Source organism: Rosa chinensis, chromosome 5 (genome assembly GCF_002994745.2).
Source record: "Rosa chinensis cultivar Old Blush chromosome 5, RchiOBHm-V2, whole genome shotgun sequence".
In the NCBI taxonomy this organism is placed as follows: domain Eukaryota; kingdom Viridiplantae; phylum Streptophyta; class Magnoliopsida; order Rosales; family Rosaceae; genus Rosa; species Rosa chinensis.
Window position 1 is genome coordinate 1,016,825 of NC_037092.1, and position 26,903 is coordinate 1,043,727.

General features: G+C 39.2%; 2 protein-coding genes and 1 long non-coding RNA gene across 5 annotated transcripts; 2 read left to right on the top strand and 1 right to left on the bottom strand.

The window, feature by feature from the left end:
* Nucleotides 1–976: 976 nt before the first annotated feature.
* LOC112167390 (plastid-lipid-associated protein, chloroplastic) lies at nucleotides 977–2,496 on the top strand. The gene is made up of 3 exons (XM_024304406.2): nucleotides 977–1,648; nucleotides 1,727–1,922; nucleotides 2,063–2,496. The coding sequence occupies exons 1-3, from the start codon at nucleotides 1,188–1,190 to the stop codon at nucleotides 2,375–2,377; spliced, it is 972 nt and encodes a 323-aa protein (XP_024160174.1). The 5' UTR covers nucleotides 977–1,187; the 3' UTR covers nucleotides 2,378–2,496.
* Nucleotides 2,497–15,097: 12,601 nt separating this feature from the next.
* LOC112168293 lies at nucleotides 15,098–17,974 on the top strand. Its single transcript, XM_024305411.2, has 5 exons — nucleotides 15,098–15,662; nucleotides 15,941–16,093; nucleotides 16,216–16,299; nucleotides 16,493–16,995; nucleotides 17,075–17,974. Exons 1-5 carry the CDS (start codon nucleotides 15,161–15,163, stop codon nucleotides 17,708–17,710), a joined length of 1,878 nt encoding a protein of 625 aa, XP_024161179.1. The 5' UTR covers nucleotides 15,098–15,160; the 3' UTR covers nucleotides 17,711–17,974.
* A 3,265-nt stretch (nucleotides 17,975–21,239) lies between these two features.
* Nucleotides 21,240–24,842, bottom strand: LOC112168360. 3 transcript variants are annotated; one of them, XR_005810756.1, is made up of 6 exons: nucleotides 24,505–24,842; nucleotides 24,278–24,371; nucleotides 22,533–22,761; nucleotides 22,371–22,434; nucleotides 22,030–22,131; nucleotides 21,240–21,633 (listed from the first exon to the last, which is right to left on the bottom strand). It is a non-coding gene; the product is annotated as an uncharacterized LOC112168360 (long non-coding RNA). The 3 variants fall into 3 exon arrangements; XR_005810754.1 differs by having other exon boundaries at nucleotides 22,533–22,826; XR_005810755.1 differs by having other exon boundaries at nucleotides 22,533–22,835.
* Nucleotides 24,843–26,903: the final 2,061 nt, after the last annotated feature.

The window sequence follows — 26,903 nt, forward strand, 5'->3', positions numbered from 1 at the left end:
CCGCTAACATAAAAATGAATTTATTATTTATTATTTTTTCATTTTTTTTTTAAACTCTATTTCACACCCATTATCTATTAAAACCCTTCTAAAAAAAAATGTTTTTATTTTTTATTTTTTTAAAACCCTTTTCCAACCCATTACCCATTAAAACTCTTTTTCATTGTTGATTTTCATTAAATAGAACTATCAAAAGTTAATACATATTGGGTTCACAATTCTAAAAAAAAAAAAAAAAATTTCTCTCTTCTAACCGGGCTAGATGGGTTCTGTCGTGAAGCGCGTTTCCGCCTGTTAACTAACGGGTTGGCAGCCCATTAACATGTTAAGTTATCGGGCTGAAATAAATGAGTTTTTTGCGGGTGGTTAATGAACAGTTAACGGGTCATGAGCTGAATTGTCAGGTCTACATATACCAATATAGAGCCGTCTTTGTGAGCTATATAGTGAGTCAACATTTATCCAACTATCCAAAGCAAAATCTTTATGAGGAGATGAAATAGTTGTTGTTAGCCAACACTTGACAAGATCACGAGATTAGTAACTTGGTTGGTACACATAAAGATTGCAGGATTTAAACGTTAAAGAAAACTAACTCACACATTTGTGCAATGCTATTATAAAATGTATTGAACTTTTACCGTCACAACTCAGAATCTCAACCTACAACTAGTCTTGGAAATCATAAAATATGTCCAATTCAAGAGAGATGTTGCGTTGGGAGATCAACATGTATACAATACCATATAACTAGATATTTTGTGGGTAAATCCTTCCCTCTATATATTCCTTCTCATTCATTTCTTCACTAAAATAGAATTCGGCACCTTTAAAGTGCAAAACAGACCAAACACGATTCAACAAAGAAGGCAAATAGGCCAATTTTGGGTATCACTTACCCAAATCAACTCCCCATCCTCCGGCCATGTGATCTGTCCATCCAACCCATGATTTGGGGACTTTGAGTTCCATTCCTGTCCTCACAACCACAGCACAAAACTCCAAACCAGTCACCAACCCTCGGGACAACAACGTCTTTTCAAAACCCTAGACTCCGTTTTGCGTAACTATTTTGTCCTCCTTAAACTCGCGGAGTTGCAGAAGCCACACCTCAGAACAATCACCCCCTTCTTCTTCTGCTTCTTCTTCACAGTCCCAATTTTACTGTGTTTTTAATTAATCCAAACATGGCCTTCGTCTCTCAGCTAAACCAATTCCCCTGCAAGACTCTCTTAGTAACTCCACGTCACCCCCGCCTCACCTCCAAGCCTTCAACTTTGGCGCCAAACTCCGTCGGACTCGCCACCCCCAAATTGACACTTTCCAACCCGGAATACCCACAAGTCATCCGACCCCCGACCCGGATCCGAGCCATTGACGAGGACGAGTCGGCCCCGGAAACCTCGGAGGAGCCGTCCGGCGTGGCAGCTGGAGCCGTGGCTGTGGCGGAGAAGCCGGCTGAGCCAGAGGAGATCTCGAAACTGAAGAAGGCTCTGGTGGACGCGTTTTACGGGACTGATCGTGGGCTCAGCGCCACCAGCGAGACCCGGGCCGAGATTGTCGAGCTTATTACCCAATTGGAGGCCCAAAACCCGACTCCGGCTCCGACCGAGGCCTTGCCTCTCCTAAACGCGAAATGGATTCTGGCGTAAGTTTCATTAATCATCATCCTCTGACCCCCAGTTTAGCTCCAAGTGTTTAATTTCAATATGTTTGAAATTTGTAGGTACACATCTTTTGCCGGTTTGTTTCCGTTATTGTCCAGAGGAACTCTTCCTTTGGTGAAGGTTGATGAGGTTTCGCAGACTATCGACTCCCAGAACTTCACAGTTGAAAACTCTGTTCGGTTTTCCGGGCCTTTGGCTACAACTTCTTTCAGCACCAATGCCACATTTGATGTCCGAAGTCCTAAGCGTGTTCAGGTTTAGTTCTTACTCTTTAGTTCGTTTGATGAAATGATTCGAAGTGTATATAGATATCTTTGATTGCCATAGGTTTTTCTTTTTCGATGTATGGGGTTTAATGTGTGTTTAAATGAGTGGTTTTTTTTTTTTTTTTTCAGCTCAAGTTTGAGGAAGGGGTGATTGGCACTCCACAGCTAACAGACTCGCTAGTGATACCAGAAGATGTTGAGTTTTTGGGACAGAAGATAGACCTTGCACCCTTCAAGGGTTTGCTCACCTCTGTCCAAGACACTGCTTCCTCGGTTGCAAAGTCCATCTCCAGCCAACCCCCGTTTAAGTTTTCGATCTCAAGTAGCAAGGCCGAATCGTGGTTGCTAACCACATACCTTGATCAAGAGCTTCGGATTTCGAGGGGAGACAATGGCAGTGTGTTTGCGCTCATCAAGGAAGGCAGCTCCCTTTTGACTCCTTGATCTGGATCTTAGGAATTTGTGTATTATTAATTATGTGTACTTTCAGGAACATGAGATGTAATTTTCTATAAATCAATAAATTGAAGCACTGGATTCAGTGGATTGTATGTTTGTACACACTCCGGTATTGCCGTATTGGTAATAGTTGGAGAAAACATATCTTACGCCTAAATATTTTTTGCAGAGTAGCCATGAGTAAGGCTTAGAATGAAACTGGAAAAGCCTATGATCTTTGTTGAAGTTAGTGTTGGTTAACAATAGGGTTGAGATAAGAACCTTTATTGCCTTTACGCTCTATATATATATGTGTGTTTTTGAATCTTTGCTGGGTGTGGCTGATTTAAGCTTCTCTGTTTTTGTCATTTTGAGTGATCTGGAAACTGAATGGGGTTGATGTTGACTAAAGTTAGTGCTAATATATACCTCAGTAACAGGCACAAGGAGTTGATCCATGATGTGTGATTTTCACGTTCCGTTTTCCCTTTAAAATACTAACCCCACTCCCTTTTATCTTAATCGTTAGGACACAAAAACGAGTGTGAGTTGTTTAAAGAAAATAGGAAGCAAAGAGATTGTAGAGAGAATTGGTGTGTTTTTTATTGATAATAAGAGTCCCTATATATATGATGTACGAGTACATAGTCTTTGAATACAAAGAATCCTATTCTAATTAGAACTAGGAATCTAGAACATTTTTCTCCTATTACAACAATAGAAAGTACTGATAGTTTGGTAAGGTATACATAATCCTGATATTCTTCAACACTCCCCCTTGTGCCGTCCAAACATGATGTCATTGTGACACCAAGGCGCTTTAAGCGTTGCTTCGTTAAAAATCTTGATCGAGTAATAAAAAACCCTACGGGACAAAAGCAACGTCCAGGAGGAGAAAAAGAGTACAACACGCCATTTACTCTTCGAGATCAAACATGTAGACATCATGCCTCCCTCTGATTGCTACAATCGTGAGAGTTCGGATAATTTATGCATTTCGATGCTCTTCACATGTTTCTCGAAAGTGAATTTAGGTAACGACTTAGTGAAGAAGTCCGCTACATTATCATCTGATCAGATTTGCTTTACTTCAATATTTAGAAGTGTTTGTTGTTGCTGATTGTAAAAGAACTTAGGCGATATATGCTTGGTGTTGTCGACCTTGATGAAACCTTACTTCATTTGTTCAATGCAAGTTGCATTATCCTCTTAAATGCACGTAGGTTCATATGTGGTTGACTTCAGACCACATATTCCTCGAATATGTGAAACTATGGACCTCAACCATACACATTCATGCACTGCCTCATGAAGAGCAACGATCTCTGCATGATTCGAAGAAGTAGCGACAAGGGTCTGCTTTATAGACCTCCAAGATATGGCGGTACTTCCCATGGTAAAGACATAATTAGTTTGGGAATGACCTTTATGCGCGTCTGAGATGAACCCTGCATCAGCAAAACCCATCAAAACATCACCATCATTTTGACGGAGGGAGAAAGAATGCGGGCCACCCTTGGCGGCGATGGTTGTAACGCCCCAAACTGCACCTCATCAGCTTGAGCACGTCATAAAAACCCGCAAGTCATTTTTGTTAAATATCTGTTCGTAAAACGCGTAGCGAAAATGTCGAAATACTTTTTGAGGTGACAGCTTTTAAAATCATTTATAGAACTAGTCCGTCTAGAGTGATTCTAATTCACCAGTAAAGTAAACAAGACTTGACACATTTTCGATACAAGACGGAACAAGGACTATCAAGTTCCAAATTAATGACTTTCAAGAGATAGAATTCTAGACTAGACACGGAACCTGATTTCCATTACAACTATTCGCCAAATCTATTCCTGCACACCCTGCTCCATCCGTCAATCCTGTAACCAGTGCACAGTACCTGCATCCACACTGCTGTTAGGTTGAGCTTTCGTCCTCGCTGCTCATTGAGAAACAGCTCGACTAGGTTTGAAAACAATATAGTATCGCTTTGTGGCCACAATATAAAAATATACTCAAAACCATATCATTTAAATAACGACAAACTTTACAATATTTTCTAACTTGAAAACTGATGCATGATGTTTAAATAAATACGGTGCCAAATCCAAGTATTACTTGATGGCAGGTCCCACTACACGACCTTAACTCAAATTAAATTAATTTATAACCAGGTAAGCGTAGCGAGAGCGTCCACTACCTAGCTACACACACGGAATCAGATCGTCATTGCGTTTGCGCACCGTCCGACCGGTGTAGCTAACCCTCTCTAGGTTAAGGGAATCGTACCCAAGGAAGTTAGTGTCACTCTTCACTCTCAAGCCATCACATCTCTCACAGTTTGGTTAGTACGCGTTGCATTTTAACATAACCAAACCACACAACTTAACATGCATCGTTTTATAAATAACATAGTATAAGAAAACCACTAATCGAGGAGAGTTCCGAATCCCCTACCTGGATTCCGATGCTTTTCTTCACGTACTCCGAGAGTCACGAACCTTCCGTTCCTCAGGTAACTGGAGTCCTAGATTCCGACATGATTCCATATCAATAACACTTTCTTAGGGAAATAATTATATAAACCTCGACAAATTAAATTGTCCGACCATTCCCTAATTTGACCAACATTTACCAATACCTATCGATGAGCTTCCAATTCCAATAAATATATGGAGTCTCTGTCCAAGCTTATAAATTAAGCTCAACCTTGTATTTGTATTTAATTGTGCTGCTCCCTGCACATATATTAAATAGAACCAATCTCTACATTTAAAACTGCTTAATCCCAAGGATTGAACAACGTGGTTCTTCAATTCCTTTAAAGGCAACGTGACCTTTTAAAATTTTGTCACTACTTGCATAATTAGGATATCAATTCTACCTTACAAATAGAACTAAATGACATAGCTTTACTGGCATATTACATGATCTACGCATTGAGCGAGTGGTTTTGCTCACCCACCCATCTGTAATACTTTTTTCAAAGAAGTACTTAGATTTTGACGAGCCGAAGTGGGTTGGACGAGCCTAGAAGGAAGATTTTATTTACATTATGCTTTGTAACACTCACACCTCAAATTTAGCATAAGGTGCTTAAAATCCACCGACACCGGGTCCAAAGAGTGACAGTTTCCTTCCTTTGTAGGGCGGTTATATAGACCCACACGTCCTGTTTGTTGTCCCTTATCTTTAGGGTTCCACTCCTTACGCCCTCATTTAAGTGTACTACCATAATTTACCTCATGAATGCTCTTAGTCCCAACTGGCCTTGAATTATAGTTCTTCACAAGAATATTGTTATGTTTCTTAGCAACTGACATAGCAGTAATAAACTAATGAAACCTCGTGATTTGTCCAGCATTACACTCATGCCTATATTGCTTTGCAACCATTAATGCTGAAATGGGGAAGGTTAAGAGGGTTTTCCCAATTAATTCTTGTTTTGTGAGCTGTATTCCAAAGAATCACATCATCGATTTGATGCGTAAAGTCTTTGAATTGTAATCAGAAATAGTCTTAAAGTCAGTGAAGCGTAGATCATTCCACGTCACCTTCAAGTTAGGGAGGAGGGTATCTTGAATATTTCCAAAACGCTCTTCAAGCTCAACCCACAAAGCCCTAGGGTCCTTGACTGACATATACTCCCATTGGAATGACTCATCCATATATCGTCTCATCAATATGAGGGCTTGAGCGCTCTTAGCCGTAGTAGGCGTAAACAATGCATTAGAATTCGGCTATCGAATTATGGGCAATCTCCCTTTTGCAGTGAGGTAATTCTTCACCTAACTGTGATATCCTGTGCCAGTTGAATCCAGTTTAGCAAAATCGAGTTTTTGCATTTTATCATTCGACATCCTAAAATGGAAAAAGAAGAATAGATTAGTTTCGGACTATAAAACTTCCATGACAACTAATTAAAGATTTCTGATCTTCTTTGCTTCTAAGAAATTTGGATTAGAGCGAAACAATGATGTTTGAATGGTCGTCAAATTTCGATGCTCACGAATCTCTTGTTCGTAGCTTAGCGCACACCCCCACAGTTCCGCTTTATATCAAATCCCATGTTATAAGAAATGTGGGAGGAAGAAGAAGAGATTTTGGAAGTCCTCGAAGAAAACAAAAAAAAATTAAAATTCAAAAGCAGGAACTTTAATTTAAAACTTACTTGTTGTTTTGAAGTTCGCAATTGTTGTTTTGAAGTTCTCAAGTCTTGATGCACGTGCGTGTTGATGCAGACATGTAAGGCTCGATCAGGTTTGCTAGGTGGTGTCGGAAACTTGTTGGAGCTTGGCTGGAGTATGGCAGAGAGGTGGCTGAGTGTTGGACGTTGTTTGGCCAAGGCGGGGCCGGTGCTGGCCTAGACAGGGTCGGTACTGGTCGAGACGAGGGCCGGGTACTGCTGGTGGCTGGCCGAGATGTAAGGGCGCGCTGATGCAGGTAGAAGCTTGCAAGGGGCTGCAGGGGCTATAGGAGCAGCGAGGTTAATGGTAGAATGCAGGCATGCAAGTCGATCAGGGTTGCTAGGTGGTGCCGGAAACTTGTTGGAGGTTGGCTGGAGTATGGCTGAGTGCCGGAAGCTGTTTGGCCAAGGCAGGGCCGGTGCTGATTGAGACGGGGTCGGTACTGGCCAAGACGAGGCTGGACAGCTGGACGCTGTCGGACCTGGTGCTGCTGGTGGCTTGCGGAGGCACAAGGGCACGCTGATGTTGGTAGAAGCTTGCAAGGGGCAGCGAGGTTAATGGTAGAATGCTTTCTTGGGATTTTAGCTTTTTGGTTTCAGGGTTAGGGCTCGTGCTGATAAAAGTTTAAGGAAAATAGAATGTAAAGAGATTATAGAGAGAATTGGTGTGTCTTTCATTGATAATAAGAGCCCCTATATATAGACTGTACAGGTACATAGTCTTTGAGTACAAGAAATTTTATTCTAATTAGAATTAGGAATCTAGTGTTGTAGGAGAATGAAATTGTGTGTTTATTATTGATAATAGGAGCCCTTATATAAGGAGTTACAAGGTATACAAAAGGTAAGAGAATCCGAATACAATTGAATACCTATAACACTTTCCTATTACAATCCTAAACCCTAGTTTGTAGAGGCACACTATGTTGACATCCTTCAACACTCCTCCTTGTGCCGCTCAAACTTGGTGATGACTCTTTGATCGTTGCCTCGTTAAAAACCTTGCCAGGTAACAAAAACCCTGTGGGACAAAAATAACTCTAGTCGAAGGACAAAAAGAGCACAACACGTCATTCACTCTTCGAGATCGAACATATAGACATCATGCCTCCCCCTGATGTCAATATCTCCCCCTGATTGCTATAATCATGGGAGTTCGGATAACTTTCTCAATCCGATGCTCTTCACATGTTTCTCGAAGGTGGATTTAGGTAACGACTTAGTAAATAAGTTTGCTACATTATCATCTGATCGGATCTGGTTCACTTCAATATTTAGAAGTGCATGTTGTTGCTGATTGTAAAAGAATTTTGGCGATATATGCTTGGTGTTGTCGCCCTGATGAAACCTAATTTCATTTGCTCAATACAAGCTGCATTATCTTCATAAATACATGTAGGTTTATCTGTGGTAGACTTCAAACCACAAGTTCCTCGAATGTGTCTAACTACAGACCTTAGCCATATGCATTCTCGCACGGCTTCATGTAGAGCAATAATCTCTGCATGATTTGAGGAAGTAGCAAAAAGGGTCTGCTTTGTAGACCTCCAAGATATCACAGTGCTTCCCATGGTAAAGACATAACCCGTTTAGGAGCAACCTTTGTGAGGGTCAGAAAGATACCCAGCATCAGCAAAACCCATCAAGACATCGTTGTTATTTTGATGGAGGGGAGGAGGAGCACGGAAGGTGGCGTTTTGCCTTGTGGAGTTCGATCTCACACTTCCGTTATTTCTCTTCTCTCTGTAGGGATAAAACAAGCCCATATCAATCGTATCTCTCAGGTATCAAAAGATTGTCTTTATGCCAATCCAATGGCGGCGTGTTGGCGCAGAACTATGTCGAGCTAACAAGTTCACTGCGAATGAGATGTCTGGTCTTGTGCATTGAGCTAAGTACAACAATGCTCCTATTGCACTTAGATAGGGCACTTCAGCCTCTAATAAGTCTTCGTCCTCATCCCTTGGACGAAACATATCTTTTTCAGGCTCAAGACTGCGACCAATCATGGGAGTACTCACAGGCTTTGCTTTATATTCATTAAAGCGCCTTAATAATTTTTGAGTATACGCTAACTGGTGGATCATAATCCCATCACTACGGTGCTCGATTTCCCAAGATCTTTCATCTCAAATTCAGATTTCAAGTACTTAGCAGTTTCCTTTAACTCATCTAGAGTTCCAATTAGGTTCATGTCATCGACATAAACTGCTATAATTGCAAATCCGGAACTTGTCCTCTTTATAAACACGCATGGGCATATTTCATCATTGACATATCCCTTCCTAATCAAGTAGTCACTTAGACGGTTATACCACATCCGTCCAGATTGTTTCAATCCATATAGTGAGCGTCTCAATCTTATTGAAAATGCGCTCCGTGGTTTAGAGCCATTTGATTTGGGTAATTAAAGTCCATCTGGAACCTTCATATATATATATATATATATATATATGTCTGAATCTAGATCCCCATAGAGATATGCTGTAACCACATCCATAAGCTACATGTCAAGTTTTTCGGAAACTACCAAACTGACAAGGTAGCGGAATGTTATAACGTCCATTACGGGAGAGTATGTCTCCTCGTAGTCGATTCCAGGGCGTTGTAAGAAACCTTGCTCCACAAGGAGGGCTTTGTATCTAACAACCTCATTTTTCTCATTACGCTTTCTAACAAAGACCCATTTATGGCCAACATGCTTTATACTTGGGGGTGTCAGCGTTATAGGCCCAAATACCTGTCTCTTTGTTAGTGAATCCAATTCAACCTGGATCGCATTTTTCCATTTAGGCCAGTCTGCTTTTCGTTGACATTCTTCAACGGAGCGAGGTTCGATATTATCATGTTCTATAATTCCTTGAGCGATAGAATATGCAAACACGTCATCAAGGATAATAGAGTCTCGACTCAACGTCTCATGTACACTAGTGTAATTCATGGAGATTTCTCTATTCTCTAGAATTGGTTCTGACATTGGAGCGTCCCCCAATGATGTCTCTTGGACATAACCATAATCTGAAATATCTTCATGAGACGGGTTATTTATGTCGATGATTAATGGATCTCTTTGTGTCAAACTCGCTTTCTTTCTCGGGCCAGAATCCATCGAACCTTTGGGCCTCCCACTTTTCCTTGCTGGGAGCTCGGCCTGAGCCACATTGCCATCACCATTAGTGGTGGCAGCGCCTTGCTCAATACCCCTAGAGGTGGCGCCGTGTCCACTATTTTTAGGGACATCAATCCTTGCAGGCACGTTTGCAGCAAGTATATGTGATCTTATCATTTTAGCGATATCAGAAAATGCGTTAGGCATAGAGTCTGCTACGTTCTGAAGATCGTGAATTCTCTGCACTTCAATTTCTAACTGTGCGGTTCGGGGATCAAGATGAGACAAAGTGGGGACAGACCACGACAGTTCCTATTGTTTCTGTTGAACATTATTGTTCTTATCTCTCCCTAACGACTGGAAGATTGTCTCATCAAAGTGACAATCCGCAAATCTTGCGGTAAATTGATCGCTTGTCAAGGGTTCCAAATAACGGATAATGGTTGGAGAGTCATATCCAACATAAATGCCCAATCGTCTTTGAGGACCCATTTTGGTGCGCTGTGGCGGCGCAATTGGCACATAAACTGCACACCCAAATATGCGTAAGTATGAGACATCATGCTCATATCCAGTAACCATCTGGGATGCAGAAAAGGGTTGAGTGACAGTAGGCCTCAGAAGAATAAGCACAGCTGCATGCAATATTGCATAGTCCCAAGTAGAAACAGGGAGATTGGTGCGCATAACCAATGCTCTAGCAATCATTTGAAGTCTTTTAATGGTGGCTTCTGCGAGACCATTTTGGGTGTGAATGTGAGGAACAGGGTGTTCAACCTCAATCCCAATGGACATGCAATAGTCATCAAAAGTTTTTGATGTAAACTCTCCAGCATTGTCAAGACTAATTGACTTAATGGGATAATCAGGGTGGTGAGCCCTTAACTTAATGATTTGTGCTAGGAGTTTAGCAAATGCAGCATTTCTGGTGGACAAAAGCATGACATGTGACCAACGTGTCGATGCATCAACCAACACCATAAAATATCTAAATGGTCCGCAAGTTGGTTGGATAGGTCCACAAATATCACCTTGGATTCGTTGCAAGAATGGAATATTTTGTTTAGTATCCTTTGCATAGGATGGTCTCGATCCTAATTTTGATAAAGAGCAAGCTTTGCAAAACGAAAGATGGGCTGTAGAAGCAACCATGGAAGAATCCGGTTGAGCCACGAAGTCACAATTGACTTGAGAAGTAGAGAAAGGAACCAAGGAGGCATTAGTGGTGTCAATACCACTGTTGGGCGGCAGGGGGTAGGCAGCTCTGGCCCTACCTTGGACCGAATTTTTGTTCTGACTTATTTTCGTTTTGAAAAATGGATGTCCATGTGAAGTCTTTAGTATACGGATCATCATATCACGACCTGGGTGTCCCAGACGATCGTGCCAAAGCCTATATGTGTCAGAATCCCATAAGTCATATCTCATGATATGGTTGGATTCAATAACTCGAATAATGGTTGCATACAACCCACTAGAGCGACACATAAGTTTCTCCAATACTTGTTTATGTCCGTAGTCATTAGAGGTGATGCAAAGGAACTCTTGTCCATTCTCACAATGTGTTTCCACATGAAAACCATTGACTCTTATATCTTTAAAACTCAATAGGGTCCTTCCAGCCCTAGGAGCATATAGAGTTCGGTGACATTAATACTTGTGCCATTTGGCAACATAAATTGAGCTGGTCCTCAACCATGAATCAATTGTGATGTTCCAGTCATCGTAGTCTCAGAAGATCGACTAGGCGTCATGCATAGAAATAGTTGCCTATGTCGCAATATAGTATGTGTGGTACCACTATCAACAAGGTATTCCAACTCTCCAGGAAACATACTGAAAAATAATAAAGTTAGAAATTAAAACCATGTCCATGACATTGAATAATACGATACTTTATTAATAAATGTAGCCAATGATTACATCAAATGGTCTAAAAAGGTCTAATCCAAAATAAAGAAAATCAAACTGAGACTCGTTGTAGTCACTCTATTCGTTTGCCAACTCCAATCAAATATGACCAGGAAAGTAGAGAGAGAGGTTGGTGGAGCGAGGCTCGCTTAAGTACTAATTATCTCAATGACTTTCCTAGACATCATATTTTATTGGGTACGCCACATAAGAAAGAGTTAATACAATTGTCATTTATTGACTATTACATGATTCTTGAAAAATAAAGAGGACTATTTCTAATCAAATTCTGCAGCATCCTTGTGCACTTCATCTTCAGCTTTGAAGTCCTCTACGGTGAGATTAACGTCTCCACCATTTTCTTCTTCTTCTGCAAGGTACACTTCGTGCTCCCTCAGGTCCCTATATGCCCTGTATCTTGAAGCTAGTTGCTCGCTTGCCTTGCATTGCTTGAACCAATGCTCACTAGATCCACATCGATGACACATGTCATTGTGGTTGCCTCCCTTCAATTGAGGTGCACGTTGTGGGCGTTCCCTAGGAGGATTGGCGCCTCCACCACGAGCTATGGCTCCATTTCCATGGATAGGGTTGCCACGACCCCCTCTCTCACGTGTGGCATTGCCACCACGTGTATCCACTCCAAACTTGTGGTTTCCTTCCTGATTAAGGCGGTTATATGGATCCATACGTCCCTCATGTCCCTTATTCCTAGGGTTCCACTCCTTGCGCCCTCTTTTGGGTGCATTATAATTCGCCTCATGAACGCTCTTAGTTCCAATGGGCCTTGAATTATAATTCCCCACTAGTATGTTATCATGTTTCTCAGCTACAGATATGATATTGATAAGCTGATGAAACCTCGTGATCCGTCCAGCATTGACTTCAGTACGGTATTGCTTTGATACCACAATGGCTGAAACGGGGAAGGTGGAGAGAGTCTTCTCAATTAGCTCTTGCTCTGTGACAGGTTGTCCACAGAATCTCAACATGGATTGTAAGTGAAGAGCCTCTGAATTATATTCAGCAACAGACTTGAAGTCAGCAAAGCGCAGATTGTTCCATTGAACCTTCAAGTCAGGGATGAGGGAATCTTGGACATTGCCAAAACGCTCTTCTAGCGCTACCCATAGCTCTCTTGCATCCTTGATCGACATATACTCCAATCTGAGTGCCTTGTCCATATGGCGTCGCATCAAGATAACTGCTTGAGCATGCTTTGTAGATGTTCGGACGAACACAAGATCCGGGTTAGGTGCCTGGATTATGGGTAATATTCCCTTGGAAGTGAGATGATTCTCAACATCGGTTACCCAACTGTGGTAATCCGAGCCTGTTGAGTCAAGCATGGGAAAGTCGAGTCTAGGTTCATTCAACATCCTGAAAATAAGAAGAGAAAATATATTAGTTTCAGAGTTAAACTTCCACGAAAACTAAAATAATGAGATTTCCGAGCTATGCTACCAAGAAATCAATTTCCAAGAATCTCTTTTGGATTAGACCAAACAATAATGTTTTAATATGGTCACAATTTGATGCTTACGGACGCTCTTAGTCCAAGCATTGTGAACGCTCTTAGTTCACACGAACACTCTTAGTTCGTTTAATTATGAACACTCTTAGTTCATACGAACACTTTAGTTCGTTAAGCGTGAATCCCCACAATTCCGCTTTGTTAAATATAAAATCATTTGGCAACATATATTCCAATATTTGCAGAAAATAAAAGGAATTTAAATACAAGAAAGCAGCAACCTTAATTATAAAAACTTACGTGATTGTTCTTGGCTTGAGGACACGCGCGTGTTGGAGCAGGCATGTTTTTTTGTTCTCTGGGCTGTCTGTTCTTTGGGCTTTCCTCTTTTTTTTTCTTTTTTTTTGGGGCCGGGTCCCTTCTCCTTTTTTTTTTTCTTCTTTCTTTTCCTTCGGTCTTCTTCTTCTTTCTTTCCTATGTTCTTCCTCTTCCTAATTTGCAGGTGGGTGGCTGGATGGGTGAGTGCTGCAGTGAGGTTGGGTGGGCTGAGCAGACGCTAGGTGGGCGGCGCAGGCGCAGGGGTCGGCTGGCCGGTGAGGTGCAGTGGTGCTGATGCAGTGGCGCGGAATCGGCGGTGATTGGGCTGGTGCAGTGCGAGCTGTGCAGGGGACGCAGGCGTGTGTGTAGGTGCGTGGGCTGCTGCAGGCTGGTGTGCAGCGCGGGGCGCAGGTCGACAGGAGGCTGGCTGGAGGTTGCAGAGAGACAGGCTGGAGGCTGCAGGGAGACAGGCAGGAGGCTGCAGGGGGGGTTGGCTGGAGGCTGCGGCAGATTTTGGTGTTTTAGGGTTTTAGGTTTTTTTTCTTTTCTTTTTGGCTAGGGTTAGAACTCGTGCTAATAACGTGTTGTAGGAGAATGGAATTGTGTGTTTATTATTGATAATAGGAGCCCTTATATAAGGAGTTACAATGTATACAAAAGGTAAGAGAATCTGAATACAATTGAATACCTATAACACTTTCCTATTACAATCCTAAACCCTAGCTTGTAGAGGCACACTATGTCGACATCCTTCAACATCTAGAACATTCTTATGCTATTACAACAATAGAAAGTAATCCTTGTTTGGTAAGGCACAAATAATTACTCAACATTCTTCTCCTATTACAACATTCTTCTCCTGATATTCTTCAACATGATGAGTAGTATTTTGGAGAAAGAAAAAAAAGGAGTCCGAATATTATCCAAGTAAATTACTCAAAACCTCTACTTATTACTAAAAGAATGCCTTGCTTTGTAACTTTGTTACTGAAGGACGCAAACTAGATGCTCGATCCATCTACATGCTACTTTCTTTTATAAGATTTGGGATGAAACTGGAAAAGCCTATGATCTTTGTTGAAGCTTGTGTTGGTTAACTATAGAGTTGAGATAAGAACCATTATTGCCTTTACGCTCTCTCTATATATATATATATATATATGTGTGTGTGTGTGTGTGTGTGTATGTGTGTGTGTGTGTGTTTTTTTGAATCTTTGTTGGGTGTGGCTGATTTTGAGTGATCTGTAAACTGAATGGGGGTGATGTTGACTAAAGTTAGTGCTAATATATACCTCAGAAACGGGCACAACGAGTTGATTCATGATGGTTGGCCTGAGATATATAAGAGAGAGGTGATATTCACGTTCCGTTTTCCTAACTCCACTCCCTATTATCTTCATCACTACGACATAAAAGCGAGTGCATGTGAATGGTATTTTGAAGAAAAAAAAGGAGACCGAATGTTGGAAAGTTACTATACTTCTGTTACTTGAAGAATGCCTTGCTTTGTAACTTTGTTACTTAAGGACGCAAACTAGATGTCTTTTATAAGAACACTTATGCAGTTATGCTGCAATTGTTCCAGACACGAAATTTTGTTCATGGTTAAGCAAAAGTGGAAATTAAAGAAAAAGTTGCAGAACAAACCCTTTATCTGTATGACTAATAAATACTTTGGTTCTTGAGTAGGGCAAAGCTGATACTCTATATATCTATATATTACTCTCTTTTATTTTTTTGCGCTCTGTGAAACAAGCCAGGCAAAATTTCCCTTGATAGTGCGAGAAAGAGAGAGATATGCCCAGTTATAAAAGTGTCGCCCGTATTTACAATTTCTTCTTGGAAAAGAAATGGAGTGAGATAAGGATCTTTTACGAGGAAAACAATTTTGATGTGTTCCTGCTTCTTAATGCTTTGGGAGATACGGCTCTTCACCTTGCAGTGTACAGTGAAGACCTGGAATTGGTGAGATCTCTGCTGAAGATAGTGTACGAAGACAATCCTTTTGCCGAAGCTGGTATAAAATTTCCCTCATCAGCGAATGCATCTGGAAACACACCACTTCATGAGGCAGCTTCAATAGGAAATGTTAAATTGGTAAAGCTGATATTGAGTTGTGGTGGCGATCATATGCTGACGACAGTGAACAAGAATGGTGAAACACCTTTTTTTATGGCCGCACTTTATGGCCAGACCAATTTGATAAAAAATTTGGTGAACGATCTTAAGGACATAGATTATCATATCCTGTCTAATACCTCCACCATGCTTCATGAGGCTATCCGCGGCTATTACTTTGGTAATCTCTCATCACTCTTTCGTTTCATGGTAATACAGTTATGGCTATTTATATGCATGATGAAAAAGACTTCGTTCAATTATTAGATTTTGGTGAGACGATTGGTCAGCCTTCGATCGGTGAGTAAGAGATCCAAAGTTTGATACATATATAGGATATGTGTTCCAAATAGAGGTGCATGAAATATCATTATGCTGCTATAACATGTATATGTTGTAATAACTCTAGGGAGATTTTTGCTAATAAGCTGAAAATTATGTGGATCTTTGATAATGCAGAAACAGCTCTGGAATTGTTAGACCCAAAATACCGCATACCGAAGGATTGGGTGGATTCAGATGGCATGACCTGCTTTCAGCTGCTAGCTGACATTCCCTCTGCTTTCAAGAGTGGATATTCCTTTGACATATTGGAGAAACTGATCTATGACGGTCTGTCAGAGACCGCAATCCAATTTGCTTACCATTTCACTTTTAAGGAGCTGTAATACATTCATATATAGATATATCTGATAACATCTAACTTGTTCAAACTGCATGTGTTATTATATCAGGCCTTCCAGTTCCAGAAGATAAGGATGAAAGTGAAAACAATGTATCTCCGGTCAATCCAAGTCGAAAGACTGACAAAAAGCATGGTAATGAAAGGAAAGATCTTGACTCATCTATGCAAATACTGTGTTTGTACTTATAATTACTCAGTACTAGCAATTATATGTGCAAACACAATCAAGTACAGATTGTCATAAACCACTAATTATTCAATTATTAAAGCTACAAGTTCACCTAGCCTATCTGTCTCTGTTGTGATGAACATTGGAATATGCATAGGATTCCCATCAGTCCAAAGTCTAAGAGACACGAAGAAGCAGCACGGCATAGTGGTGAAGCTTACCGAAATTCTGGCTAAAGAAGACAAGTCATGGCAGGGTCCTGCAGATGGTGCTATGCCAAAAGAATATAATAATTCTACTGGTGCTCCTATGCCAAAAATTAATAATAATACTACTGATGGTCAACGTGACACTCCACTTATTGCAGCTGCAAAGAATGGGATCCCAGAGATTGTTGAGGCCATCTTGAAAGTGTTCCCACAGGCCATCGGGCATGAAAACCACAAAAAAGAAAATGTATTTCATGTTGCTGTGCAGAATCGCAGGACAAATGTCTTGAATCTTCTCAAATCTTATAAATTTGACTATTCGAGGCTCATTTGGAAGTTCAATGCAGATGGTGATGGTATTTTGCATAAAGCTGCATACAAGACTGGTATTTCCTCAAGGGAGAGGCCCGGGGAAGCCCTTTGCTTGCAGTCAGATATTCAATGGTTTGAGGTGCTTACTCTTTTACTCGAATATCTTTGCTCACTTTTTCACCGAGTAAAATGTAACAAGTTTGATATGTACAATGCAGCGAGTGAGGAAAATGGTGCCTGCACATCACGCTAACCTACAAAATAAGAAAGAATGTACGCCTCAATCTTTGTTCACAAAAGAGCATGAGAAGCTCGTCAAGAAAGGCCAAGAATGGTTAATCAGAACAACAAACTCATGCATTATAGTTGCAGTTCTTATTGCAACTGTTGCTTTTACAAGTATCTACACCGTGCCTGGCGGTTCTGATGCAAAGACAGGCAAGCCGTTGCTCCTCAACACAACTGCATTCACGGTCTTCACAGCATCTGATGTGGCATCTCTTTGTTTTGCCTTCACCTCAGTGGTGGTGTTTCTTTCCATCACTACATCAAAAATGAATGAGAAAGATTTTCGGATGTCTCTGCCTCTAAAGCTTGTTTTGGGGCTCAGCATGCTGTTTTTTTCAGTGGCAGCATTGATGATTGGTTTTGCTGCTACTCTTGTCATGACAATAAGGCACAGGCTACATCAGGCTGCTGCCCCCATCATTGCCATTGCTTGTTTTCCTGTCGCCTTTTTCCTCTTCCTCCAGCTTCGTCTCTATACCAATATTACTTGGTTTACCATAAAGGACTTGCTGCGCAGCCTCATTGATATTATTCCGAAAAAAATGTCAGCCTCGATCATAGACTAGGTCCAGCTAAGTCTTCTCGGATGAAGATGAATGATTCCTCTTGGCAAAGCTTTTTCTTTACTTTATTTCTTTATGGTTGAAAGTGTGATTTTCATCTACGTTACGTAGTACTTCAGCTAGCTAGCTAGATTGCTTGCTGAAGAATGGCATCCCTGATCTACGTTGTTGTGTTCTGTCAACAATGGCCGTGAGTCCATCAATAATGTATGTAACACTACGGTATTGTATTTTACTGTGAAATTAAGGGGGGCGCGCGCGCGCGCGCACACACACACACATATATATATATATATATATATATAAATTTTCTGTAACAACTCTTGGACTATGATTCAAATTAATGTTCTAAAAATCGCTACGCGCTAACCGGGTGGTGGTCAAAGACCTAGCTAGGCATTACCTAAGAGTTTTTTTTTTTTTTTTTTTGCAATTTTTATCTTATATATATATATATATATATATATATATAGAGAGAGAGAGAGAGAGAGAGAGAGATCCTATCCAGAGCGGAGCTCCGCTTTTAAATTAATGTGTGAAATTCGAGTTTTTGGTCACTTCTCGGTGGCATGTCGACATCTCGACCGTTCAGTTTTTAGGTACTAGTGTATAGATCATCTCTGTAAATTTTCAACCAAATTGATGATCGTTAAGATATCTAACTCACTTAAACCAATGGACAGACTGAATCTGTCAACTTGAACCGTACTAGCTTTAAGGCAATTATCAATGCCTTAACGATCATCATTTTGGCTGAAAATTTGTATAGATGATCTATACACTAGTACCTAAAAACTGAATGGTCAAGATGTGAATATGCGACTGAAAAATGACCAAAAACTCGAACTTCACACATTAATTTTCAAAGCGGAGCTCCGCTCTGGATATGATATGATATGATATATATATATATATATATATATATATATATATATATATATAAGTGCTTCTCTTCTAATTAAAATATGCGGATTTCCTTGATAGACTCACTTTTCAATTGTATATCCACATCTCGACCGTTCAGTTTTTAGGTTCTAATATCACTTATGCAAATTTTCAGCCAAATTGATAATCGTTAAGGTATCGAACTAGATTAAATAAATGAACGAAATGAATCTGTCCAACCTGAACCGTTCATGTTTATAATTGCAAATCGCAGTTATGAATGCCTTAATGATTATCAATTTAGTTGAAAATTTGCAGAAGTGATCTATACATTAGGACCTAAAAATTGAACGGTCGAGATGTGGATATGCAATCGAAAAGTGAGTCTATGAAAGAAATTTGCATATTTTAATATATGCGGAAATCCTTAGCAGAGAAGCACTGTAATATATATATATATATATATATATATATATATATAATTTCCACTTCCGCTTGATTTTTGGTATCAAAGCCGTAAGTGTTGATTGTATATTTTAAAACTTCTCAATCCCCAGGTGGTGGATTACCGCCTAGGTGAGGTTTTTGAGTCAATATCTCATATTCTACTTTTATGCTAAGTGATTATTTGTCTGGTTCTATTTCTTAAGTTTGTAAGCACTTATTTTACCCCTTCTTTTCCACCTTTAGCCTATAGCTTTCTCCAACCAAACATTAAGTCCATGTCCAAACAATGAGTCTCGGGTGAGGCATGAGCGGATGCGGCATGAGCAGAGAAGAGAGATGCTAGAGTCTAAGGTAGAAAATTAAGGTTTTTTCAGTCTTCCAAACTTAAGAATTCGTCCCAGCCTTTCTAGTCATTTCTCATCATGAGTAGATTGTTTAGATTCAACTCAGTTACCTCTAGTTCGTCTAGATCTTCCCTAAGTAGGATCCCTGACATAGTTAATGAAGAACATTGAATATCAGTCAAATGATAATATTGACATGAATGATTGGAATATACCCAGAGTCCCTAGTAACGAAATTTATAAGAAAAAATGGTCCATTTCTTCATTCAAAAGTGAACATCATATTAAAATGGGAAAAAATCATGAATAGTACCCGAAGTAAGGCCCACTACGAATTTCAGTACATAAATTTTCAAAACATAAATTTTGGTACATCAAATATGAAGCCCGACCCAATATAAGTACACGACGTCAATGACTCCGTCAGACGTCGTGCCATTACACATATAATGAAGGGTAAAATAGGTTTTTCATTTGTCAATGGTTTCCTCTCTCTGACTCTCTCTCTCTCGAAATGGCTCTGCAACTCTGGGATCTCTTTTCCTTCTTCTTTTCGTTGTCATCGATAACCACGCCTCTGCACCGCCTTTCACCACTTCCGATTACAGCCCCTCACCTCAACATCCACAACCGCTTCAGCCGCCTCGAGGGCCGATCTTCACTGTGCCTAGGCTCTCATTGAGTCCAGCCCGGCCTCAATTCAAGCCCTCCTTCATGTCGCCAAGGTCACCGGTTGAGCACCCAACAAGCTCTCCAAGATGTAAGACCCTAATTCTGTTTGTTTTCGGTTTTGGTTTATTTGTTTTTATGAATCAGGTGGGCTTGATGTGTTTTGCAGTAAGGTTGTGAGGCTTAATTGGGATTGCTCAGGTGTTGACAGTAATGTAGCAGAAGCAGAAGACGGAGGTAAAAAGAAAAAATAGAATGGGTTTTGTTCTGGGCTGGGTTTCGGGTAATCGTAGAGATAGAGAAGAAGAGCTGTCACTATACCACAAAGTTAAACAGACGACAGTTCATTAACTGTCGTCTGAATGAAAAAGCTGCTGTTGTCTAGTAGCCTGTCATCTGATTGACCTCATTCAGACGACAGTTAAAAATCATTGTCTGTTCAAAATTCACACAACATATATAGCTAAGTATGTGTCGTCTGAATATTTTCAAATTAAAATAATTAGGTTTAACTGTTGTCTGTTACAAACTCACACGACAATTGGTTTATTAATTGTTGAGAAAAGCTATATTACCTCAACAGTTTTAGGAAAACTGTATTGTGTGTGATGAATCTCAGACAACAGCAACACAACTACATGATGTCTGGAATGAATTTCACACCACACAGTTATAATGACACTATTGTCTGAAATGAATTTAGTTGTGTCTTATGGAGATCACACAACATCAATTTGTTATTTTTGTTGTCTGAAATGAATCTTAGTCAACATATTATTGTTATATCTGTTGTCTGATTTCAATGTCAGACGACAGTAACTTTATTATACATGTTACCGGAATAGAGATCACACAACAATAATGTGTTATTTCTGTTGTCTGAAATGAATCTTAATGAACATATTATTGTTATATATGTTGTTTGATTTCAATATCAGACGACAGTAACTTTATTATACATGTTACCGGAATGGAGATCAAACGACATCAATTTGTTATTTCTGTTGTCTGAAATAAGTTCAGACAACATGTATTATTTGCTGTTTTTAGATGTGTTGTATGAATGGATCTCAGACAATGGTTTTATGAACCCTTCAGTTGTGTAATACCTTTGGAAACTACAGTTATTTGACCTATATATGTTGTCTGAATTAACTTTGCACAATTGTTGCAAATATGAACATTCATATCCTGAACAAATCCAAAATATAACATTGTCATATATCAATGCCATCTGTTCTTACATTACCAATCCAAAACATTTCCAAAAGTACATATCCATATCCAGATATGATCAAATCCAGCAATCCTAACCAAAAGTAACCTCAATATAGCAAGTAATATTGTCTATCTTCTACAATCAAGGAGGTTACCAAAATAAGTCACCAACTACTAGATACGATAGTACTATTTACGCACAGCAACTAAGCCAGCAGTGTGGTCAAGGCAAGCTTTCTCCGTATGCCTTTATTATTATCTCCGCATACCAACCTTCTTGATCCTAATTTTTAAGCAAAGCCCACCTTGATACCCAATCTTGATGAAGATACAATGTAAAGTGCCTTTCAGTATTTGCATGGCCTGCAATAAAAACGTTGTGCTCTCAAATCAAAAAACTCATACGGAATAGTTCAAATAGAAATCTTCTAGCATTCCAAGCAATACGAAGCAGCGACAAAAATAAAACCCCGATCTTACCCAAGCCACTACTTGAAATTATTTAAACTGACAGAATAGATCATTAGTCAATAGATAAGATAACCACAGTAGTAAAAATGCTAAATGCTGCATCACACTTCTAACTAAATAGACTCAAGAACCAAATATCAAACTTAAGACTACTAACATTGAGTCTACGATTCAACTTTCATTCAAACCAGAAGCTCAAAGATAAGCGATAAATATCCATAAAATCAAATGGTATCGAATCAAATTGTGTTAAGATCTAAATATGATGGCAGTGACATTCAAGCTTACCTAGAAAAGCAAAACTGTGTAATCTGTTAAAAGCACTATATTGCTTGTGAAAGCATTTGGTGTGTGCCCTTTATTAAATTAGCTGGAGCATGGATTTGCTGCCTACAAAAACCACATTCAATCCAATTTATATCAGAGAACACATTCAATCCAGCAGACATTCAATCCAGCACACTTTGCAACAATTCAGTCAACGAGTTAAAATCTAAAATGTGAAGTCATATACTGAGAATCAATAAAATTCACAGCAGTTCATAAAAACTATACACTCCAAAAGCAGTGGCATTGAGTAAAAAATTCATCATCTGAAAGTGTTAAATTCACTTGACAAAACCACATACTCAGTACTAAGTAAACTTCCAGAATTCCCATCAAGAAGCTCACCATAACATACACATCCCGCCCCTGGCACCAAAAACAGTCAAAGAACTTAGTTTGAATGGCTTTGATCAATTTAATGTTATTTCAAAAATGCAGATGCACATAAACTGAGAAGTAAATACCTTCTTTTCCTTTTGTGCAACTCCAACTACTCCAACCAAAGACTTTGCACTCGTCAGGTGAATGCTCATAACATTGCAAACAAACAAGCACCAAGGGAAACTCTTTTAGATAGATAATATATAAATAAGTAGAAGAAAATGTGCGTGCAAACTAATCTTACTTTACAGTGGCCTCCACAACCCAATCACCAATACAATTAAAATTAGTCCCCTTGGAAAGTACATCAACCTGTCATTAGAAAGTCCAATTAGAAAGCTGCATGTGCATTAGCTAGTGATTGTGCCCGGAAGTTCCTGCAATCACTATAGAACATTAGTAAGAAAGTAACAATCAGTCCACAAAGAACACCTATATAACAAATCCATTTGTAGAATCGATCACAATACAGATACAACAGTCTAATTCCAATAAAATATGACAACTCAAAGCAAATGCTGCATATGAAGCAAAAACTTTGTCTTATTAAGTTAAACATAAAGAGTGAGGTATGCATCAATAGCTGGACTCTGTATCACTTTGACTCTATAAACTCAGAGGTAAATGTATCAAAATACTCCTACTTACGTATCTAACCGTAATATTCAAAGCAATAAGTTGTTAAATAGACCAGAAGAAATAAGTAAGAGAATCAACAACACATCAGCCCATTTCAGATAAACTCACTTTCGCTTTCCTCCTAGAAAATCTACTCACTTCTTGGGTTTTCAACATCCATTTTAGGATGCAAAATTTGACACTTCCATTAACTAAACTAGTACTTGACCTTTACGAAGTGCAATGAGTTTTTTTTTTTTAATGATTAAATGACAAAATCTTCCATTGAAACTTGGGCAAATATAACTGTTAACCATTCTCAATGCAAAATGCTAGCTCCATTGTTCTTTATCCTCACAAGCTCTTTAGTTTCCATATCCTAACTTCAGTTTACTATCTCTAGGCAAAAAGAAAAGGAAAATACAGGTCTAGTTATCCATTGTGAGTAGCACTGACTCCAAATTTTGAAATATAGAAAGAAAGTGGGATGAGATGATATATAGACTGTAAAACAAAATAAGAATTAAGAAACCTATAACAGATACAATTTGAGATATTCCCTTCATTTCCTTAAACCGATTCTTCATCATATTAGGATATGAACTTTGATATTCTCATTCCTGATATTCCCTTCATTGACTTCCATCCTCTTATCCACTACTTGACTTTAACAATATGCAGTAAGAAAAATGCTCCATATTCATTATTCAACAATCAACTCAACGATAGCATATTACTGATATTAGCAATTTAGGAAAACACAAAATAAAATCAATCTCAACAGTTTCTGATATAGAAAAACCCACAAATTCTTCTCTTCAAAGCTCAAACTGTCCAATAGTTCAACCCCAATTCCAAAATAGATTCAGTACCCTACACTCATCCTTCCATAATCTGTGTAATCCTACACTCATCAAATCGTTCATTGTATCATAGTTTGAAGCAACATTGTTGAAGACATTACCAAGTGGAAACTAGTTCAATACACTCAATTCCAATTTCTACAGATCCAATTCCAACCAAGTGAACCCAGAAACTAATTCAACACACTCAATCGAACCAAATATTAAAAACCAAACAGACACCATCTTAGATTACCAAATAGCTAGCTATAAATCCTAAGCTTCAGACAGGCCCGGTTCGCTTTTGATTAAAAACCTAAACAAATTTACCAAAATCCATATGAATCCACAATATCATATGGTCATACCTGAATTTTATTATTAAAAATTACAATCTGAGTCCTTCATCTTTCTCCTCAACCAAAAACACAACGCCGGTGCACCCAACCCGTGTCACAAAATCTGATAGACCAACAGAAGAAGACGGGGAAGAGTTGAGATTTTTGCAATAAACCCAATCATATCTGTAAACCCAATCAAAGCCCAATGAAATAAAACAAAGAATTGAACTGAATCTGAAAAGAGAAAAACTTACAAGAAGAGAGAGATGGAGGCTGAAGAGTGAACCCGTGGATCCTTAAGGGGGAGGGGGAGAGAGAGAGAGATATGGAGTCGCGACTGAGGGAGACTGACGGAGAGAGAACCCGTGGTGGAGAGACTGAAGGCGCGCGCGACGGAGAGAGACGAGGTTGAGTGAGAGTGAGGCTGAGAGGCTTGACAAGGGTGAGTAGGATTGAGGCTGAGAGCGATGGGGAGTAAGAGAGAGGCTGAGAACCATGGTGAGTGAGAGAGAGGCTGAGAACGATGGTGAGTGAGAGAGAGGCTGAGAACGATTTGGAAGGGAGTAGCTAAGGAGGGAACACTTTCAGATGGGCTAGGTTGTGAGTGTTTTCACTCAAATAAATGTAAATTAAATATTTTAGTTTTTTTTTTTTTTTTTTTCCAGACAACAGATCTCCTTGTTAGTGTTGTCTGAAATCTCTTAAATTTACCAAATGACGATGTGTTGGCTGAGTAGAGATGAGACGACCGATTTAAAAAATCTGTCGTCTGACTAACTCAGACGACAGCAAAAACTCATGTGTCGTATGATGAGTGTCGTGTGATTAACTTATTCTTGTAGTGTGTGGAGATTGGAGCGGAGAAGAAGAGAGTGAGGGCTCCAATAAGTGCGTCGGAGGTATGGGTTGAAATTTGGTTGAAGAACCAAACCCAGAAGATTAGGGATTCATGAATCCAATGAATTGGGAATTTTGGGTTCTTGTAATTGTACCTAAGGTGCTATAGTTCTCGTTGTTTCTGTTGTTAATCGGCCTTCATTGGAATCATGGAAATCGAAGACTTGAATTATAGAGGAAAGTCTATAAGGGATGAGGGCAATGGGTCTTCTTCTTGTTGTTGTTTGACGAGATGGTGACGAGAGGGTGTATATTTTTTTGGACCATAATGAGAGAGAGAGATATGAAGCAACCCAGATAAGAAAACTAGCGACTTCTAATTCAAAAGTATAGTGGTGAGTCGCTCAGCTCAGATTAATCCTAGTCTTCTTCTCTTTTTTTTTTTTTTCCTCCTTGCGATATATTTAATTTAAGGTTTGAGGAGTGGTATAATTTGTTGGATTACTTGTTGATTGGAAATTTGGTGCATTTGTGAAGTTTTTGTAGGAACAGGAAGTGCTGGAAATCATTCATCAGTTTGTTTCAATCTTCAAAGAAAGCAAGGAACCAAGATTGTCGTTTTTGAGAGTCCAATGGGAGGAGGAGAGAGATGTAGAAGAAGAAGAGAGAGAAAGAAAAACTAGAAAAATAATTAAACAAAAAAAGGAGTGAGGGTAAGAGAGCTGGGTGCCCAGAATAAAAGAAGAGAGACAGCTGAGTGCTCTAAGTAAAAAATTTGAAGAGACCATTTTACCCCTTGAAATATGACAGCTGGCACGAAACTAATGGCGTCATTGACGTCATGTATGTTTATTGGGTCGGTTTTGAAATTTCATGTACCAAAGTTTATGTTTTGAAAATTTAAGTACTGAAATTCGTAGTGGGTCTTACTTCGAGTACTATTCATGAATTTTTCCCTATTAAAATAGTAGAACAAGTTTATGCCCTTACTAAACAACATGAAACATGTCAATTATTTAGCCCTGAGTCGATAAAAAAACACAAAAAGATGGTCACAATTTTTTAAATATAAAAAGTGTTAACTAGAGTTTCCACACATGTTAAGTTTACAAGAAACTAAACCTCATATAGTCAAACAATGACTTAGAAAAAGAAAAGGAAGAAGCAATTGCACTAAAACAAGTACAAATCCCTATAATGCCTGGAACAAATTATGAAAAAGAAAAAGAAAAAGAAAGAAATGAAAGTAAATGAAATTATAAAATTTTGTGAAATGTATTGCATTCCTACTGGGAATGAAGATATCATTTTTGCCCCAAGCCAAGGGGAAAAGAGATATACATATGTCTTAGGAGAATTTAAATCTGTAGGCTATAAACCATATAGCTTGTGTTCATTAATAGATACGGGAGCAACAGTCTGTGCATGCAGACCTAACACTCTACCACCTGAAAAATGGACATTAATGAAACACCCCATTAATGTCACATGTATAAAGGGGAAAGATATAAAAATTGAACATAAAGCTAAAAAAGTAGCAATATGGTTAAATGGTGTTAAATATGTAATACCAAAAATTATAGTTTTTCCTGAAATGAATGGTGATGTTATATTAGGCAATAATTTTACTTTTGCCTATTAGCCCATTCTCATAGACACATGCAGGGTGCATAGCCCTCGATGTCAATAATGGAATCCACAAAATTTCATTCTTACCATAACACAAGTATAAGTATCATAAGGGTTTCGCGCCAAGCCAGCATGGTGACCAAGAAATAACTGAACTTGAACTCACCAAAACTCAACTTAGTGAGAC

Bases quoted from the DNA above. Each gene is read 5' to 3' on its own strand.
- LOC112167390 (XM_024304406.2), top strand. From the start codon at position 1,188: ATGGCCTTCGTCTCTCAGCTAAACCAATTCCCCTGCAAGACTCTCTTA. The intron at 1,649-1,726 runs GTAAGTTTCATT...TGAAATTTGTAG, and splicing joins AACGCGAAATGGATTCTGGC to GTACACATCTTTTGCCGGTT. The intron at 1,923-2,062 runs GTTTAGTTCTTA...TTTTTTTTTCAG, and splicing joins GAAGTCCTAAGCGTGTTCAG to CTCAAGTTTGAGGAAGGGGT.
- LOC112168293 (XM_024305411.2), top strand. From the start codon at position 15,161: ATGCCCAGTTATAAAAGTGTCGCCCGTATTTACAATTTCTTCTTGGAA. The intron at 15,663-15,940 runs GTAATCTCTCAT...TTGATAATGCAG, and splicing joins TATCCGCGGCTATTACTTTG to AAACAGCTCTGGAATTGTTA. The intron at 16,094-16,215 runs GTCTGTCAGAGA...TTATTATATCAG, and splicing joins GGAGAAACTGATCTATGACG to GCCTTCCAGTTCCAGAAGAT.